Raw genomic sequence first — 15,281 nt, forward strand, 5'->3', positions numbered from 1 at the left:
TATAAAATTACGGCTCGAAGCCGCAAAAAAAGGTGCGACTCCAGCTCGGCGTACGTGCGCTGCATTCCATAGACCATAATCAGAAATCTTTTAAAAATCGGCGGCGGCTCCAATCGAGATGCCTGTTTAAAATGCCGAGTTATTCCAGGAGTCGTTCCAGGTCTTCCCTGGACGTGACGGTGTTGCGGAGGCGGCCCTCCCTGGCGAGCCTCAGCGACTCCTCGTAGATCGACGCCACCAGGTCCGGGTTTACCTCCAGGCGCTCGAGCGGCTCTAGGTCTAGTGGCTCCGGTGGCTCGCCGTCGCACTGCACGCCCAGTTGCGGGGGCGAGTGGTCGACTCGGCGGCGGATATTCCGGCGGACCGGCACGCTTCGCACGGCACGCGAACCCCATTCACCCGAAGACAGCTCCTCTGGTTGCACAGCGCTTAACGGAGTGATGGAGAGCGCCGTGATGGCCGAGTCCACGTTGTCCTCGGGCCACACAAGCCACAGGGTGTTGGCCACGAACTCCTCAGAGGCGCCGAGCGACCCGCAGTACCGCCGCAGCATATCAAACGCGGCATCCCAATTATCGAAAATACCGATGCCCATTAAATCTGCAGCATCGATGCGGGTGTGACCCAGCAAGAGACGACGACGGAGTTCATCCAGCACTGCTCGCAACTCGCCGCCGTGCTCATCCGGCGGAATTGACAAGTGGTCCGATTGGGTCTCCGACAGGCCGTCGGAATCAATAGACATCTTGCGTCGCACGTGTGTTCCCCTACCGGTACCGGAATGCGCGGATGAGCGTTGGCCGCCGCCCCTCTTCTTCCCCCTGCCGGGACGCAGCCCGAAGATGTTGAAGCTGACGGGCGCGTCGAGGTCAAGGTGGTCCTCGTGCTGATCATCAGAGGCGCCGTCCATGTGCTTCTCAAAGGAGTCCTCGAAATCGGTGTCCACGGCCATAGAGGATGGAGGGCGTTTGGACGAGCCTGAGGGCTGATGCACATTAGTTTGCACTATCATTTCCAGGCGGGACGCTGGCAGCCTGCTCAAATTGATGGCCACGCGGAGCCTGTCCACGGCGATGATTGCATTGGGCAAACTGTCGCACGCGATCATCGGCGGCCGAACCTCAACCTCCGCAAGTCGTAACAGGTTGCGGACGCGTGACAGGCATTCCTCCCGCTGCGGCAGGTAGCTGCAAACCGCTTCTGCACGGCCCAGAACTGACGCTGATTCGACCAGATTTATGGCGGACTGGATTATACCACTGGCATTCGCCGACTCGCCGTGCTCCTCCAAACAGCGAATCAGACGCAAAACCAATTCTGCAATATCCTTACTCGTCACCACGGCGGGCTGGGACACGCCGCTATCCGTATCCATCTGTGTGTCCTCATGTACGGATTCGCCTGCAGCAGCTGACGTCGCCGTGGCGCGTGTCTCGGGGGTCGACTGCGAGGCGCTCTCTGCACGTTCCTTGCCCACGACGATGTAGCTGGACGGGTCATCCAACACCGCCATCAGTGGCGCCAAATCCCCCGTATTCTTGGGCAGCAACCAGTTTTGTGATATGCCCAGGCAGTGGAGCACGGCCTGGAACTCGGCGGATCCCAAGAGGCGGGGTGACGCTGACAGCGGCTCCATCACCTCGCAAACGGCGTCAGCGCCGCCCAGGCGTTGCATCTCAATCGACTCGGAGATGTTCTCGTGCAGCTCCGCGCACACCTTTATGGCCTCGTCAGCGAATAGCGAGACGAGGTTGCGCAGCAACTTCTGCAGCGCTGCCGTGTTGCCGCCCTTCGCACCCTGCGGCTCGGACGTCGGCACCCTCAACTCCTCCAGACGACGTTGGACGTCGGCCTCACGACGGCCCAGCAGCTCCGCGATGTACGCCACAGGGTCCGCCAAAAACCGGAATTGCTTGTAGTACTTCAGCAGCGCTGCGTCCTCCTCGGGATCCCACGTGCTGCTGCCAGAGGCGCCGCGCTTCTCCCTGACCACCTCATACACCGTCGCCTCGGGGCGTTGTAGCAGCTCGCTCAGCAGTCCGCAGTGCTCGTAGCCGCGCATTATGGGTGTGATGTTATCGGGGGCGCACGGCCGGAAGGGGCCCTTCGTGGCGGGAGAGCACTTGTTGAAGAAGAGCTCCAATGGCAGGAACCTGTTTCCCCGGCCCAGCCAGCCGTCGAAAAACGATTCCATCACCCGAACGCAGTAGTCGCCGATCCAGCGCCACTTCGCGTTCTGCCACACGCGGCGGTCGCCCACAATGTCGCGGAACACGTAAAAGTACTTGATGTCGTAAAGCATCGGCAGCGGCACGGACTCCAGGTGAGATACCAGCATGTCGTTCAGATGCGGCGAGTTGGTGCGGAAGTTGGCGAGCATTGCAACACAGTTGTACACCACACGTCCGTTGTACAGAATGTCGTCGTTAGCGGTGTTGCGGTTGCGAGAGCTGAACACGGAATCTGCAGTCACGATCACAGTCTTCGTGATCGATACGCCGTCGTCACTGGAGTCGGAATCGGAATCGCGGCCTATGGCGTCAGACCGCGAGTTTTCGTGCGTGAAAGACACCGAGCCCACGGCACGCACCACGTGGCGTAGCAGGTGGAGGTTCGCCAGCGCGAAACAGAAAAGGTTGGAAGGTTGGGACAGCATCTTAAAATAGCGCAAAATCCAGAACAGAATGGCGCGGATGTCGGACGTAAAGTAGGCTGCCAGAGTTTCCTGGCAAATACTCATCACGTGCACGTTGCTGCGGATGTCGCCAATCATCTGGAACAGGTTCAAATCAGCGTACAGCGCCCTCAGCGCGCTAGTCGCTCCGAAATGGGATGCCTTTGACAAGGAGTGTTTGCGGATCAGCTGCCACACGTAAGCGCATGCCACTTTGGCGCAAGACGAGTCGGCCCCGATGTAACGCCGAAGCGCCAGCAACACGTACGCCTCCGGCGGAGCCTGGCGGTCTTCAGTACGGCACTGTTCGCGCAGGTACAGGTACATGCAGCGGTAGTACGTCACGACCCACGTATGCAGGTCGAGCACAACCTGGTAGTCACTCTGCTGGTAGTAACGATCCTGCGCCTCCCTCATCAGGTCGCCGAAACACAGGGACAGGACCAAACCCAGCTCGTAATAGATCCCAGATGCCGCCGCAGCATCTGACCAGTGGCAGTGCTCGAAGTCGCAGTCGATGCCGATGAGCTGGTGCAACTCGGACTGCAGCGACTTCACCACGGCAGCCGCGAAGGAACCCGCCGCTCGTGATCCGGATGTCGAATTTGACACTCCAGAAGATACTTCGAATGGCGTTTGCAGGTGGGTCAGCGAAGGGAAACGGAACCAGTGTTCGTAGCTGCCGTGGCTCCGGGTGCCTTGGAACCTTTCGTTAATGGTAAATTTGCCCAAATTGGCAGGACCTCGCAGGGTCATGCGGGCGAGCTTGGGGTTGAGCCGAATCAGGTCGAGAATGGCCTCGTTCTCGGCAGATCGGTTGGCCTGTTCCTCAGTCGACCTCAGCAACACGTCGTCCACTTTCATTTCAGCCGGACGAATGCCGCTGTACACCAGGCCGAGGAACCTATTCACGTCCACGCACACCAATATCGCGTGCACCAGACGCACGTACTCCCACAGGGATTCGCGCTGCGCCTCGCTCAGGTACGCTGGGTGGGCATGGATATCATCAGACTCGGAAACGGTGAATCCGCGCTTGCACAAATTGAAGCAAGACACCACCTCGTCCCTCAGCAGCGATATCAGACCTCCTTCTTGAAGCATGCACAGCAGACCCAGGCCGTCCCCCGGGATCGTTAGCGTGTGTGTTATCAGCAGCCTCACGGTCTTGCAGTGTATACGTGTCTGCTGCTGGGCCTCCATGTGGGCATGCCGTTCCTTCGCGAGCTCGTCGTTGACCTCGTACAGCTGGTTGCGCAGTTCCTGCACGCGCCTTTTGCGAGCTTCGGCCGTGCTGCGATCCTTGCGCAGCCGGCCCCGCCCGGTTGGGTGGCCACCCTCCTCATTTTCGCCGTCTTCATCGTCGCCACTGCTCGCGGCCTCGGCCAGCAGCGCGTCCCTTTCGTTCGCCAACGAATCCTGCTGACGTTGCAACATCTCCACGCGCTGCTTCTGTTCGGGGGTGCGATGGCCAGCACGCTCGAAATTCTCCAGTTTAAGACGGAATTCGCCAATGAGCGTCCACAGGTCGCTCGACATCAGCGATGAGCGAAAGGCCACCAGGCCGTTCAGGTAGTGCCAAACAATGCGAGCGCGGCGCTTAAGCTCGGACGCCACGTTTGGGTCGTGATCGTATTCCTTGGAGACGGCGAACGCTTTGTAGTGAGGTTGCGCCTCGGTCCAGTAGTTGTACCACGCTGACGTCGGCGGCTGGGACAGCTGGTAGAGCACGTATATCACCTCCTGAGTGAGAGCCTGGAAGTCGTGATCGTTGCCGGACGCCTCGTGCAGCAACTTCGAACACAGCGGCAAGAGGTGAGTGGCCACAAACCCGCTCTCGAAGATATACAGCGTCCCATAGCGCGTGTGTTTGTACAGGGGCACGCCGTCCAGCTCCATGTAGTCGCCTTCACGCTCACGGCTGAGGAGGGTGTTCAGATCCTGCAGGTTGGACAGTGCCTCGCGGCCGATGGTGACCACAGTGCTCACTTTGCCCGGTGCAGCAGGTTTGGGTGCATCCGAGTTAGCCTTGACGAGATTGCCGAACCGACCCTCGGGAGTTTTACCGCGGAAGGTACTACGGATCAGCTTCTTCATCAGCTTGTTCAGCGCGCGATCGGTCTCCTGCGGTGGCGCCTGCGTTGCGGAGGAGTCGGCAGCCTTGGAGCCATCATCGGTCGGCGAGCTCGAGTCGACGGTGAACTGCTCCCGGGTCAGGAGGCCGCTGAACAGCGTCAGCATCTCCGACTCCACACCCTGACGACGTTCGAAGTGGGACGAGAGGTGCTCAAGGTTAAAAGCCACCTCCGACTCCACATTCTCGATGTCAGCGTACTGCGCACTCGCCTCACGCATGCGGCGGTCGAGCTCTTTCTGCCATCTAGAAGCGGATTTCTTTGTCTTCTTGGCCTCCGGTTTCGGCTCAGAACCGAACAGGAACTCGAAATCGGAGTCCACGCTCTCACCGGCGCCTTTGACCGAAGCGAGAGAACCGTCGGACTCCACCTCCGAATCTGCGATGAACGAATCATCGCTCTCATCTCCATGCGCGTCATCGTTATCGAACAAATCACGCGTCGCCATCGTCCCTACCGTTCCCTTGCTACGAAGAGGACATTTCAAACGCCCTCCTCAGCGGGGCGGTGCCCACAGCGCGGCCGTGGACCGAACAAGGCCGCGGAGCTGATGGGCGATGGCCTGGATGGGCACTGGTGACCTCGGGGCTTACCGAAAAATTCCTGGACGTAACAAAACGTCGGCAATATAGCAGAACACCCACACCACCACAGACACGCGCCGACCTGCGGATGATTCCCCGCATCTGTTGGCGCGGCTCTCCTGCGAGAGACCGAGTAACCTTGCAAGCAAAGCTTGCGACACGGCACCACTTACCTAAGCATATAAAGCAGACACACAAAACGACTATAATCGGTGTGGACACCGCGGCATCCGCCAGCGGGCGGGTTCTTCCTGTCTTCCGGCCGTAGACTTCCACGGCCGAGAGTAATAAGACGACGCGAAGTGCGGTTCGACGCTCCAACGCTGCTGTGAATGCGATAAAGTCGTGTCTTTGTGCCCTAAAAAGTGCACGCGTGAAGATAGCCTTCGTGTGTAGGATTTCTTACTGCACAACGGCCGACGAGACGACGGCGCTGGCCAACATCGCCGCACAAGGCCACAAACCGTTACAGCCGAACCGCGCACGACCTCAGCAGCAGGCACGGCTCGAAAAAATAATAAATGTGGTGAATAAGAAGGTGGCCTACGAACGCATCCGGAAGCGGTAATCGCGCCGAGCACACCCGTGAGCGCGTAAGCGACTACGCCATGGAGCCTTCCGGCTGCGTAGAGCACCCGCTCACGTTAGATCCCGCGGACGTCGCAAAGCGTCTCTCGGTAGTCGGCGATGCCTGGAGCAACTCCGAGGTGCACGATCTTGTCGTTGTCTACAGCCGTGTGCCGAAGAAGGTCATGATATGCTCCTCGAAGACGGATGAATCGATACGGAAGGCCCGTGAGGAGCTTGTCGCGCTCATAAAGGAGAAGTTTGACTGCGTAGTCATGGTTCACGACCGTCTTCTCCCCTCCGTAAAGGCCGGGACCGATCAGCTTTGGGGGGAGGTACACAGGCCACACCCCGGGCCGGCAGCCTCCAAGAACCAGGACGATTCGACCATCGTGGAATATAAGGAACTCGAAATCGACGACGTGGAACTGATCATCGCAATAGGAGGCGACGGAACCATACTGAAGGTCATCAAGATGTTTCCGCACGTCATACCGCCAGTTATCGGACTCTCAATGGGCTCCATGGGATACATGGCCAAGTTCAACATGGCGGAGGTCAAGGAGACGCTCATGAGCATATGTGATGTCGGCATCACGGTGTCCAGACGCAGCCTGTTGCACGTCGAAGTGTACAGCGACACGGGGGAACTAATCGCACGCAGAAACGCACTGAACGAGTGTGTCATAGACCGGGGGCTATCGCCATGCATCACCACGCTGGACGTGTACTACCAAGGGTCGTACTTCACGACGGTTATAGGTGACGGCTTGCTCATCAGCACGCCCAGCGGGTCCACGGCCTACTCAATGGCCGCCGGCGGCCCAATTGTGCACCCGGCGGTTCCCTCCATGCTCTTCACCGTCATATGTCCGCACTCAATTTCCTACAGGCCGGTTATCCTGCCGAGAGAGGCGGTACTGGACGTCATTGTGCCGCCAGACAACCGCGGCGACGTCAGGCTGTGCGTGGACGGAAACTACCACTGCAACCTCAAGCAGGGGTCATACGTCCGCGTCACGTCCGCCGACCAGGCCTTTCCGCTCGTGCTGCCAAACAACACGCACACAGGTGACGAGTGGATCAGGTCGCTCAGGGAACACCTGCACTGGAATTTCAGGATCCGGCAGCAGCACATCGCGCCACGGCTCCAATTGTCACAAACCCTAGTGGAAAAAAGATTTAGCACCATAAACTAGGACGAAGCGCCTTGTATTGTAGAGATGTATCTCCCCCTGCACGGCAGACGGGACATAACAATCCTCAATGTTGTTTTTTCTAGCTACTGCATGCGACGGCGGAGCCGACATTGCTGAGCGCCGTTTGGCGGCGCTTGCGAGGAACACGGAGATACACTGCCGCAAAGCTACGGTGAATGCAAACACGAATGCGATTTTGCAACATTAAACGCGTTCTAGCAGCACCACGGACTGGCACGCGACGGCCTCGCCACGGCCCAGTGCGTCCAGCCCCTCGTTGGTCTTCGCCTTCACATTGACGCAGACGCCCGGGCCCAGTAGCTCCCCGACTCTCGCAGTTATGCGGCGTTTCAGTTCACTTCCGAGCCGTGGGCGCTGCAGCACGATGTTCACGTCCACGTTGCACGGGCGGTAGCCGAGGTTGCGTGCCTCCGAGAGCGCGAAACGCACAATCACGCCAGAGTCCAGATTACCATTGGCAGCGTCGAGGTCCGAGAAGTGCTCACCGATATCTCCTCGGCCCACTGCGCCCAGCACTGCGTCGGCAATGGCATGCAGAACCGCGTCACCGTCGCTGTGGCCTACCACGAACACGCCGGAGCCTTCCACGTCAATGCCGCCGAGCTTGAACGCCTTGCCACCATTATTGGGGCCGACAAGCCGGTGTACGTCGTAGCCCAGACCCACTCTGTATTGCGAAGCCAACCGACTGGCATCAGACACGCCCTGCGAAGCGAGAGCCGGAAGATTCCGGATCGGATTCACGTACAGCCCTTGAGACGCTCGGATGTGAAAGGCGAAGCTACTCGGACTCGCACCTAAGTAGAAGATGATGATTGCGATGATGTGCGACAGTGTACCAGCGGCCATGCGCGCTGACGCGTTGTCTGCACCGATGTGTCGGCCGTACGGCATAGACACCGTGCGCCACGCCCGTGCAGATTCCGAGGAATACACAAATTGGTGTGTAGATCTGTGGGTGTAGATACACCTTCTATACGTTCTTTAAGGCGTGGTAGGTTGCCTAATCTGCCCTGTCGTGACGCCTCACGAGAAACAAACACCGTACACATCGACGATATATGTCGAAAATGGAGGCGGACGCAGCGGTATCGCCGCCTAGCATCGAAATCGACGATGGCACAAGCTGTCTTATCTGCTACGAGGACCTGATACTGAGCAACGCCGTTGCCTACAAGGCCACTGAGGACGCCGAATGGGCACTCTCCACCTTCTGCATCGACTGCATCAAGCAACTGCTGGCGACGCAGGTGAGTGGCTGACGTGCTGATATCATTGCCTGTCAGTACGAGAGGTACATCACTTCGCTGCGTACGACCAATTGCGCCAAGGAACAACGCGCCCTGCTGGAACGTGGACCCCCAGTCAACATATCAGACCACTTGGGGTTCCCGCTAGCGGAAAAGCGCGAAGTCTACGCGTTGTACGACATGGGCCAGCAGGCTCCGCTGTCGGCGAAACTTGAAGGTAGCGTGGTAAGTGGTACTTGTCAACCATTACAGCCATATTCCGTGCTGTTACCCTGCCCAGCGCTTGTGTTTGTCATTTCATACGCCGTAAACTTTTGCAGACTGGCGAGGAGAGGGAGCGGCTGTGGGAGGAGCTCAGCAAGTTCAAATTCAAGGGCGACCACGAGGAGTGACGCTGGGGCACTAGAGTGGTCCATGATGGCATTATTTCGATGGCGGCCAAAAAGTAGTCAATCTCAGCGATATCGCATCCATGGATAACATGCCAGGCAATGTAATGTGCGCGTTGTTCTCGCTTGAACAGCGCAGACGGCGAACTTCGTCATAATGCTTAAGAGTCTTAACGAAATTTTGCGATAGTTTACAAGCCTTGCGTCAGCCGTACTAAGCTCAACGATCAAAGAAAGCTTCCAGGGTACGCTTCAGGCCTTCGTCGAGCTCCAGGGTGCTCAACTGTTTGACGTACGATTCCTGGTCCACTGCACCGGTTGGCAACGCGAAACAATCCACCTACGTTCGAAGAGGAGCCTATATCCAGGCATAACCGTTATCACCGCCAATGTGTCGCCCTGAGATATATGGTTATAATAAGCAAGGACAAGAGCTGAAAATTCAGACCTAAATGCACGCCCCGATAACGCAATATGAAGCGTTGCAAAAAACGCATGGTCGACAATCGTGCAAATTGGCACTACCAATGTGGCAAGCAGCACATTTGTGTTTTGTCAACTGGGTAAATGGCGTCAATGCGACGCGCCTTTGGTGCACTGTGCGACACCACGCTGACACGCATCGCGGCGTATGCACTTGTACTTCATCCCTACCTTTTTTGGGTCAGTAACCAGGCTCAGGTAGCCCAGCTCTCTCGCGTACAGCAGGTAGTCGGCAATGTTACTGAATTCTGTACGACATGTGCAAAGCGGAAAAAGGAACGCACCGGATGCCGAATATTTCACCGCCCTCTTTCGGCGTGTTCCGCGGAGGGCCGCCTTCAGGGCCTCCTCAGATGCCTGATCCCGGGGCACCATGTCCGCTTTCCCAACTCGGGTGAACACTTCGCACAAACGGTCTGAAAATGGTTGCCGATACGACCTCGCCCAACTACCCAGCGGAATCCCAGTCGTGTAGGCCTTGAAACACGGCAACAACAAAAGCAGAAAACCGCGCAACTCATGGTCGCCTGTAAATGGTCATCAAAAGGCACATTTGAACATACCATCGCCGAGCAGTTTCAGGTCATGCGGCTGAAAGGCCAGCGACTGCTTCAAGAAGAATTCGCGCCTCGCTACAAAATGTCGGCGTACGTTGCGGCATACAAACCTCCTTGAAGTTTTATGTCGCAGAGAATCAGCCCTAGAGTTTTGCTGACCAGTTTCTTGGCGTCCTCTGCACCGTATTGAAACTGAAGCGAGGCGTCATACTCACCAATAAAACAGTTGACGATGGCATGGTTAGCATGGTCGTGCAGATACGTCTTAACAACAGCGCGAATCTCATCGTAACGAGTCACAAATGGCGCTCGGTGCAACAGGAGGCGGACGATCAGTCGCAGGATACGACTCTTTTCCTGCGTATCATATAGAGTGGCCAAACTCGGCAGGTGGCGACGCAACACGACACCAATTACTCACATTATCCCTTATATCGTATTCGTACTTGCTATTGCTTGCGGGCGCAGGCGTCGGGGTCCCGGATGTCGCAGAATCCGGCAGTGTAGTTGCCGTTTGGTGCTCAGAGAACATAAACTGCGCGTACGCATCCTCAGGATCATCAGTAGCCATTTGGAACCGATATTTTTATTCTGGCGAAATCTAGATTTTGGTCACGGCGGCGGCTATGAGTTCCTATCGTGCCCTGTTGCCAGCACGTCACGCTATATCGATACACCATGTATCCTTGGCCATTAATGGAAGGTGCCATGTGCGAGGAAGGCAAGTCTTCTGCATTTTTCGGTTGTACAGCAAGTTGTAAACGTGATGTGTGTGACCGTGAACCGTGCGTGACTATTCAATTGCACGGCATATCGTGAGGTAACTACAACGACATTCAATGACGTTATTAAGACAAATTACGAACACATATCGAGTGTGGTATCTATCACATTCGTGGCCAATGTGCGTGTCTAATTAAGAGAAATAATATGCTTTCCTCATACACACCGACCGCGACTCACGTGCCCCGTAACGTCATTCTTTAAACTCACACTTGCGTGCCTATGTGTGACGTAGAACACGTATCAAGTCAGCTGAGCCGTATGCTAAACTGTGTGATCCAGCTGAAGAATTTTCCACCTTTAAAGCTGATGCAATTCGTCAAAGCAAACGTTTTGTATTCAGCTCGCCTCGTCGCAACAATAACGGCAACTAAAATCAAAGCCGTTTTATCCATAAAATGATTGGATAACGGTGTTGTTTGTGAGAAAAGTCCGAAATCGTCGGCACACAAACGGACGAAAAATCAAAGCCGCGAGAATTTTTCACCCGGAGCAGCGACGAATCATTTTGACGTTGCGGTACAGTCTGTTAAATGAAACTTGAGCTAAACACACTCTGTGTAAACTATGTGTGCTAGACATCACCTGTGAGCAAAATTTCATCCTGTGTATTAAAACTACGAAAGAAGGAAAGCACAAACGAAAGACTTACAACTAGATCTACTATCATCATACTGCATCACTGTCCTGAGATGTATCCTGCGTACTAATGGGGAACTCACTTAACTCTGTGGTTTTCCACCCGCCGAAACCAACGTACAGCGGAGGGGACCCACACCTCCACATGCTGCCCACCAAGTGCGGGCATTTGATAGCGGCGTTTTACATCAGACATAGGTATGTCGTGGCGTGTAACTCATGTATGTTGTTCAGGCGCTCCAGGTTCACCATCCTATACAGCCACGGAAATGCGGAGGACATTGGGCACGTATTCCACGCATTAATGGACCGAGTCGCCAATTGGGATGCTGACCTCTTCATATATGACTACTCGGGTATGTCAAGCATCGTGAAACTGATGCGAATCAGGATACGGAGTTAGCGAGGGAAAACCGTCAGAGCGCAACCTGTATATGGATGTGGAGGCTGCATACGACTACCTCACGCAGGCCCTAGGTAAGTGATCGCACGCAATTTTCACAACTGTGCCACAGGTGTTGATCCCAACACTGTTGTGGCGTATGGTAGGAGCATTGGGAGTGGACCCGCGGTCCACATCGCTCTCCACAGGCCAGTGCTTGGCCTCATTCTACAAAGTCCGGTGGCTTCGGTATATCGAGTCAGGTTCCACCGCCTACCCTTCTCAATGCCAGGGGACATTTTCCGCAACATAGACAAGGTGCAGAACTTAAATGTGCCAACGCTCATACTACACGGCACGGAGGACGAAACCGTTCCGCTGGTCGCATCGCAACAGATGGCACTCAAAATATCTGAAGTTTACTGCAGATGGATCAAAGGTGCATCTCACAACGATATGGACGGGAAATACGTCATATATGTCGAACAAGCACTACAGGAATTCTTCGCCCGGATAATGCAACAACACCCCGCCAATGTGATGCGGAAAGGCGTGTGGATATCCCGGGGGAAACAGGGCACCATACACCACAACGCCGCGCAAGCAATTACTACGTGAAACAACTATCCGAACGTGTTTAAGTCTCGGATACTGCCATATAAGAGGCCGGGTGTGAATTCAGGTTTATTAATGTAAATCGATTAGCCATAACCGCGTGATTGCCATTGACTACGTAGCCAGTGTGTCCGAAGCGCATACATACTGCGGGGGGCTCATTTGGTTGCTGGCCTGTTACCACATGTATCCGGTATGAACACAGCGACGTCGGTCGAGGGTGAGATAAGTGCGACGCAGGGCCGGTGATGTTAGATTGCTGCAGAGCTTTGGAGAACAGCTCCGTATCACCAAACGGCAGAGACGAAACCGTGATGCATGGCAAGGTATTGAGACGGCTAACGCGACATAAAGTGGAATGGATAAGGCTACAATAATTAAGCTTCAAAGGCAGTTACATGCGTTTGAAAAGTTTCTTATTAAGTTTAGCCGAAGAACTTCGAGAAGAAGCCACCCTTCTTCGCTGGGGTCGGCTCAACGGGGGCACTAACCTCCTCAGCCTCGGCTTCAGCCTCGGCTTCAGCCTCGGCTTCAGCCTCGGCTTCAGCCTCAACCTCAGCCTCAACCTCAGCCTCAACCTCAGCCTCAGCCTCAGCCTCAACCTCAGCCTCAGCCTCAACCTCAGCCTCAGCCTCAACCTCAGCCTCATTCATGGCGGAGACTGTGTTCGCACAGGTGGCCTCAACAACATCGTCAACACCGTCGGCGTTGGTGTTGTCCTCGACGGCGACGTCCTGCTCCTCCAATCCAGATTCGGCAGTTTCCTCTTCGTCATCATCATCGTCATCATCGTCATCATCATCGTCGTCGTCATCGTCGTCATCGTCGTCGTCGTCGTCATCTTCATCACCCTCTGACACGGAAGATTGCTCCTCCTCGGCAGCCGACTCACCGGCGTCGGTCTCTTCGGTGTCGGGTGTAACCTCTTCCACGACTGAGTCCTTCTCATCCAAGGTCGGTTCAACGGGCTCAACAACCTTGTCGGACTCGGGCTTTTCAACGACAGCGACCGGCTTAGTCGGCTTGGGGGCAACGGGAACCGCAACCTGGTCGTTGGGGCGAGCACGAGGGCGCCCGCGCATGTTACGACGGTTCCTCGGGTGGTCCGGAGGCAAAGGCTGCTGTACCATGTTGTAGTCAACTCCGGGTACAGGAATCGGTCCATAGTAACCATACAGTTTGGTCATGATCTTCTCCCACGTCAGCGCGTTGGCCAACTCATCGTCTTCAGCAGCCTGAACTTGGGGGACGATAGAAACAAATACAAAGGCAAAGATGCCGAAAATGGCAGTCATATTGGCCTTCATTTTATACGAAAGCTAAATCGAAAACCGTGACAAATGGTGAACAACCTACCCAGTAGGTGGTGGCAGTTGGGATACTAAACCTAACTGCTTCACAAACAATATGTATCCAGTTGCGTTATATATCTTGATTAATTCAAGATATGTGTCGCCGACCGTTGCAACTGCAGTGCTCCACGGACCATGCATGATGCATCGGGTGAGCATAGATTCACCGAGCATTACACCGTATCCGACAAATCCAATATATGCTCATTTTACACGGTAATTTAATGTGTTTATACATCTCATCTAAATGCAAAACATTGTACTCTGTATCACAACCGTCCATGCTGGACGCGAGGTCTAGAGGCAGCCATCTGCGCGATTGACATGTCAGACAGCATTAACGAATTTGTTGATGCCATAATGTGCGCATGAATGTGCTTTGCAATTGTTCTGATCGCTAATGCTGTAACGGTATGGCCCCAACCGCTCTTTCCATGAGCTGGAGGTGAAGTGCGCAGATGGACAGCGCTGTAGACAGGCATTTCATGGCTGCGTGCTCCAAGTCTTACGTCGTTCTCACGTTTAACGTGTGCTATGAAATAGTACTTGTGTGTTTGTATTCGGTAGTAATACGTCAATATGATGGTTGCCGTTCGAGTCGCCTTGCCTAGCGTCACCGGCGGCTTTGCACTGTTGCCATAGCTGTACACCAGATTAGCCACAGAGATAGAATGCCATATAAAGCGCGGATGGAGACATCATTTTTGTCGCTTACATTATCTCTGACCAGCGAGTTTCGTGTACGTGCGATCATCCCCCTGAACGGTAGCCGTTCTTTGCGAGTATGCCATTAATACCACATGTCTGGAAACTCAACGTCATACAGCATTGTGAACACTCAGAATATTCTAGTGTGTGCTAGATATATCTGTTTTATCCGCCAATGGAGCTCTACATAAGGGGTTCCTGCTACGTCGGCACTACGTCACCAACGTCCACCAGACGCAAACACACTTGCACGTATCAGCTTATACCCTATTTCCAACGTAATCAATCATTGGTAACTGGTTTTACACGGTTGTTCTACGGCTTATTCGGCTACATTTCCAGCCTCTGGGTGACCACTTATGTGTAGCATCGCTCAGCCCACTTGGCGCGCTGGTATAACGTGCTGAGGACGTAGTCGCGAAGGATACTTATCGGTATCCAATCTTTGACGCCATCGTGGAAACCGAGTCGCAACCAGTTGCGACAATTTGCGGTAACTCATGTATTATACGGCCATGCCGCAACTAACTGAAATCGCAATGTCGTAGGAATCGCAATACATCGGAAAACTTATATGGATTTGCATTACAACGGGATTAAGCCGTAGCACTATTGTGGCGTAAGTATATCCATGATGTACGGACTATAATACAAGGTGGGGTAAGGGCTGCAATCATAGACAAGCGACTTAGTCGTCTGGTAGGCGAGTCTAAGGGAACGCCATCATATCCTGTGTTGTAGAATGTCGTGATCATGGTTGATATGCTGCGTCATGTAGGACGTATCCCACATAATGGCCGAGGGGCTGCATTCCCTCTGCCGCATATCGGTAGCAACCCATCGTTACATTTAGTACGTTAATGCTTCAGATAAAATCTAATAGTATCCCTGGGTTCAATATGTGCCACTATTGCACACCCCAATCACATGCACCATAGATACT

The 15,281-nt window shown here is 54.8% G+C and overlaps 7 protein-coding genes across 7 annotated transcripts; 3 read left to right on the forward strand and 4 right to left on the reverse strand.

The window, feature by feature from the left end:
• Positions 1-139: 139 nt before the first annotated feature.
• Positions 140-5,257, reverse strand: BBBOND_0211840 (hypothetical protein, conserved; the record flags this gene model as incomplete). The annotated part of the gene is made up of 1 exon (XM_012912774.1): positions 140-5,257. One exon carries the CDS (start codon positions 5,255-5,257, stop codon positions 140-142), a length of 5,118 nt encoding a protein of 1,705 aa, XP_012768228.1.
• A 744-nt stretch (positions 5,258-6,001) lies between these two features.
• Positions 6,002-7,159, forward strand: BBBOND_0211850 (ATP-NAD-dependent kinase, putative; the record flags this gene model as incomplete). The annotated part of the gene is made up of 1 exon (XM_012912775.1): positions 6,002-7,159. The coding sequence occupies one exon, from the start codon at positions 6,002-6,004 to the stop codon at positions 7,157-7,159; it is 1,158 nt and encodes a 385-aa protein (XP_012768229.1).
• A 204-nt stretch (positions 7,160-7,363) lies between these two features.
• BBBOND_0211860 (2-C-methyl-D-erythritol 2,4-cyclodiphosphate synthase, putative) lies at positions 7,364-8,029 on the reverse strand (the record flags this gene model as incomplete). The annotated part of the gene is made up of 1 exon (XM_012912776.1): positions 7,364-8,029. One exon carries the CDS (start codon positions 8,027-8,029, stop codon positions 7,364-7,366), a length of 666 nt encoding a protein of 221 aa, XP_012768230.1.
• A 221-nt stretch (positions 8,030-8,250) lies between these two features.
• Positions 8,251-8,822, forward strand: BBBOND_0211870 (hypothetical protein, conserved; the record flags this gene model as incomplete). The annotated part of the gene is made up of 3 exons (XM_012912777.1): positions 8,251-8,430; positions 8,467-8,655; positions 8,751-8,822. The coding sequence occupies 3 exons, from the start codon at positions 8,251-8,253 to the stop codon at positions 8,820-8,822; spliced, it is 441 nt and encodes a 146-aa protein (XP_012768231.1).
• A 217-nt stretch (positions 8,823-9,039) lies between these two features.
• Positions 9,040-10,430, reverse strand: BBBOND_0211880 (hypothetical protein; the record flags this gene model as incomplete). Its single annotated transcript, XM_012912778.1, has 8 exons — positions 9,040-9,128; positions 9,164-9,218; positions 9,474-9,550; positions 9,587-9,703; positions 9,752-9,829; positions 9,866-9,934; positions 9,970-10,216; positions 10,281-10,430. 8 exons carry the CDS (start codon positions 10,428-10,430, stop codon positions 9,040-9,042), a joined length of 882 nt encoding a protein of 293 aa, XP_012768232.1.
• Positions 10,431-11,351: 921 nt separating this feature from the next.
• Positions 11,352-12,281, forward strand: BBBOND_0211890 (Abhydrolase domain-containing protein; the record flags this gene model as incomplete). Its single annotated transcript, XM_012912779.1, has 3 exons — positions 11,352-11,637; positions 11,672-11,758; positions 11,797-12,281. 3 exons carry the CDS (start codon positions 11,352-11,354, stop codon positions 12,279-12,281), a joined length of 858 nt encoding a protein of 285 aa, XP_012768233.1.
• Positions 12,282-12,703: 422 nt separating this feature from the next.
• BBBOND_0211900 (hypothetical protein) lies at positions 12,704-13,585 on the reverse strand (the record flags this gene model as incomplete). The annotated part of the gene is made up of 1 exon (XM_012912780.1): positions 12,704-13,585. One exon carries the CDS (start codon positions 13,583-13,585, stop codon positions 12,704-12,706), a length of 882 nt encoding a protein of 293 aa, XP_012768234.1.
• Between the last annotated feature and the right edge of the window lie 1,696 nt (positions 13,586-15,281).

The sequence above is a fragment of the Babesia bigemina genome (assembly GCF_000981445.1).
Source record: "Babesia bigemina genome assembly Bbig001, chromosome : II".
NCBI lineage: Eukaryota > Apicomplexa > Aconoidasida > Piroplasmida > Babesiidae > Babesia > Babesia bigemina.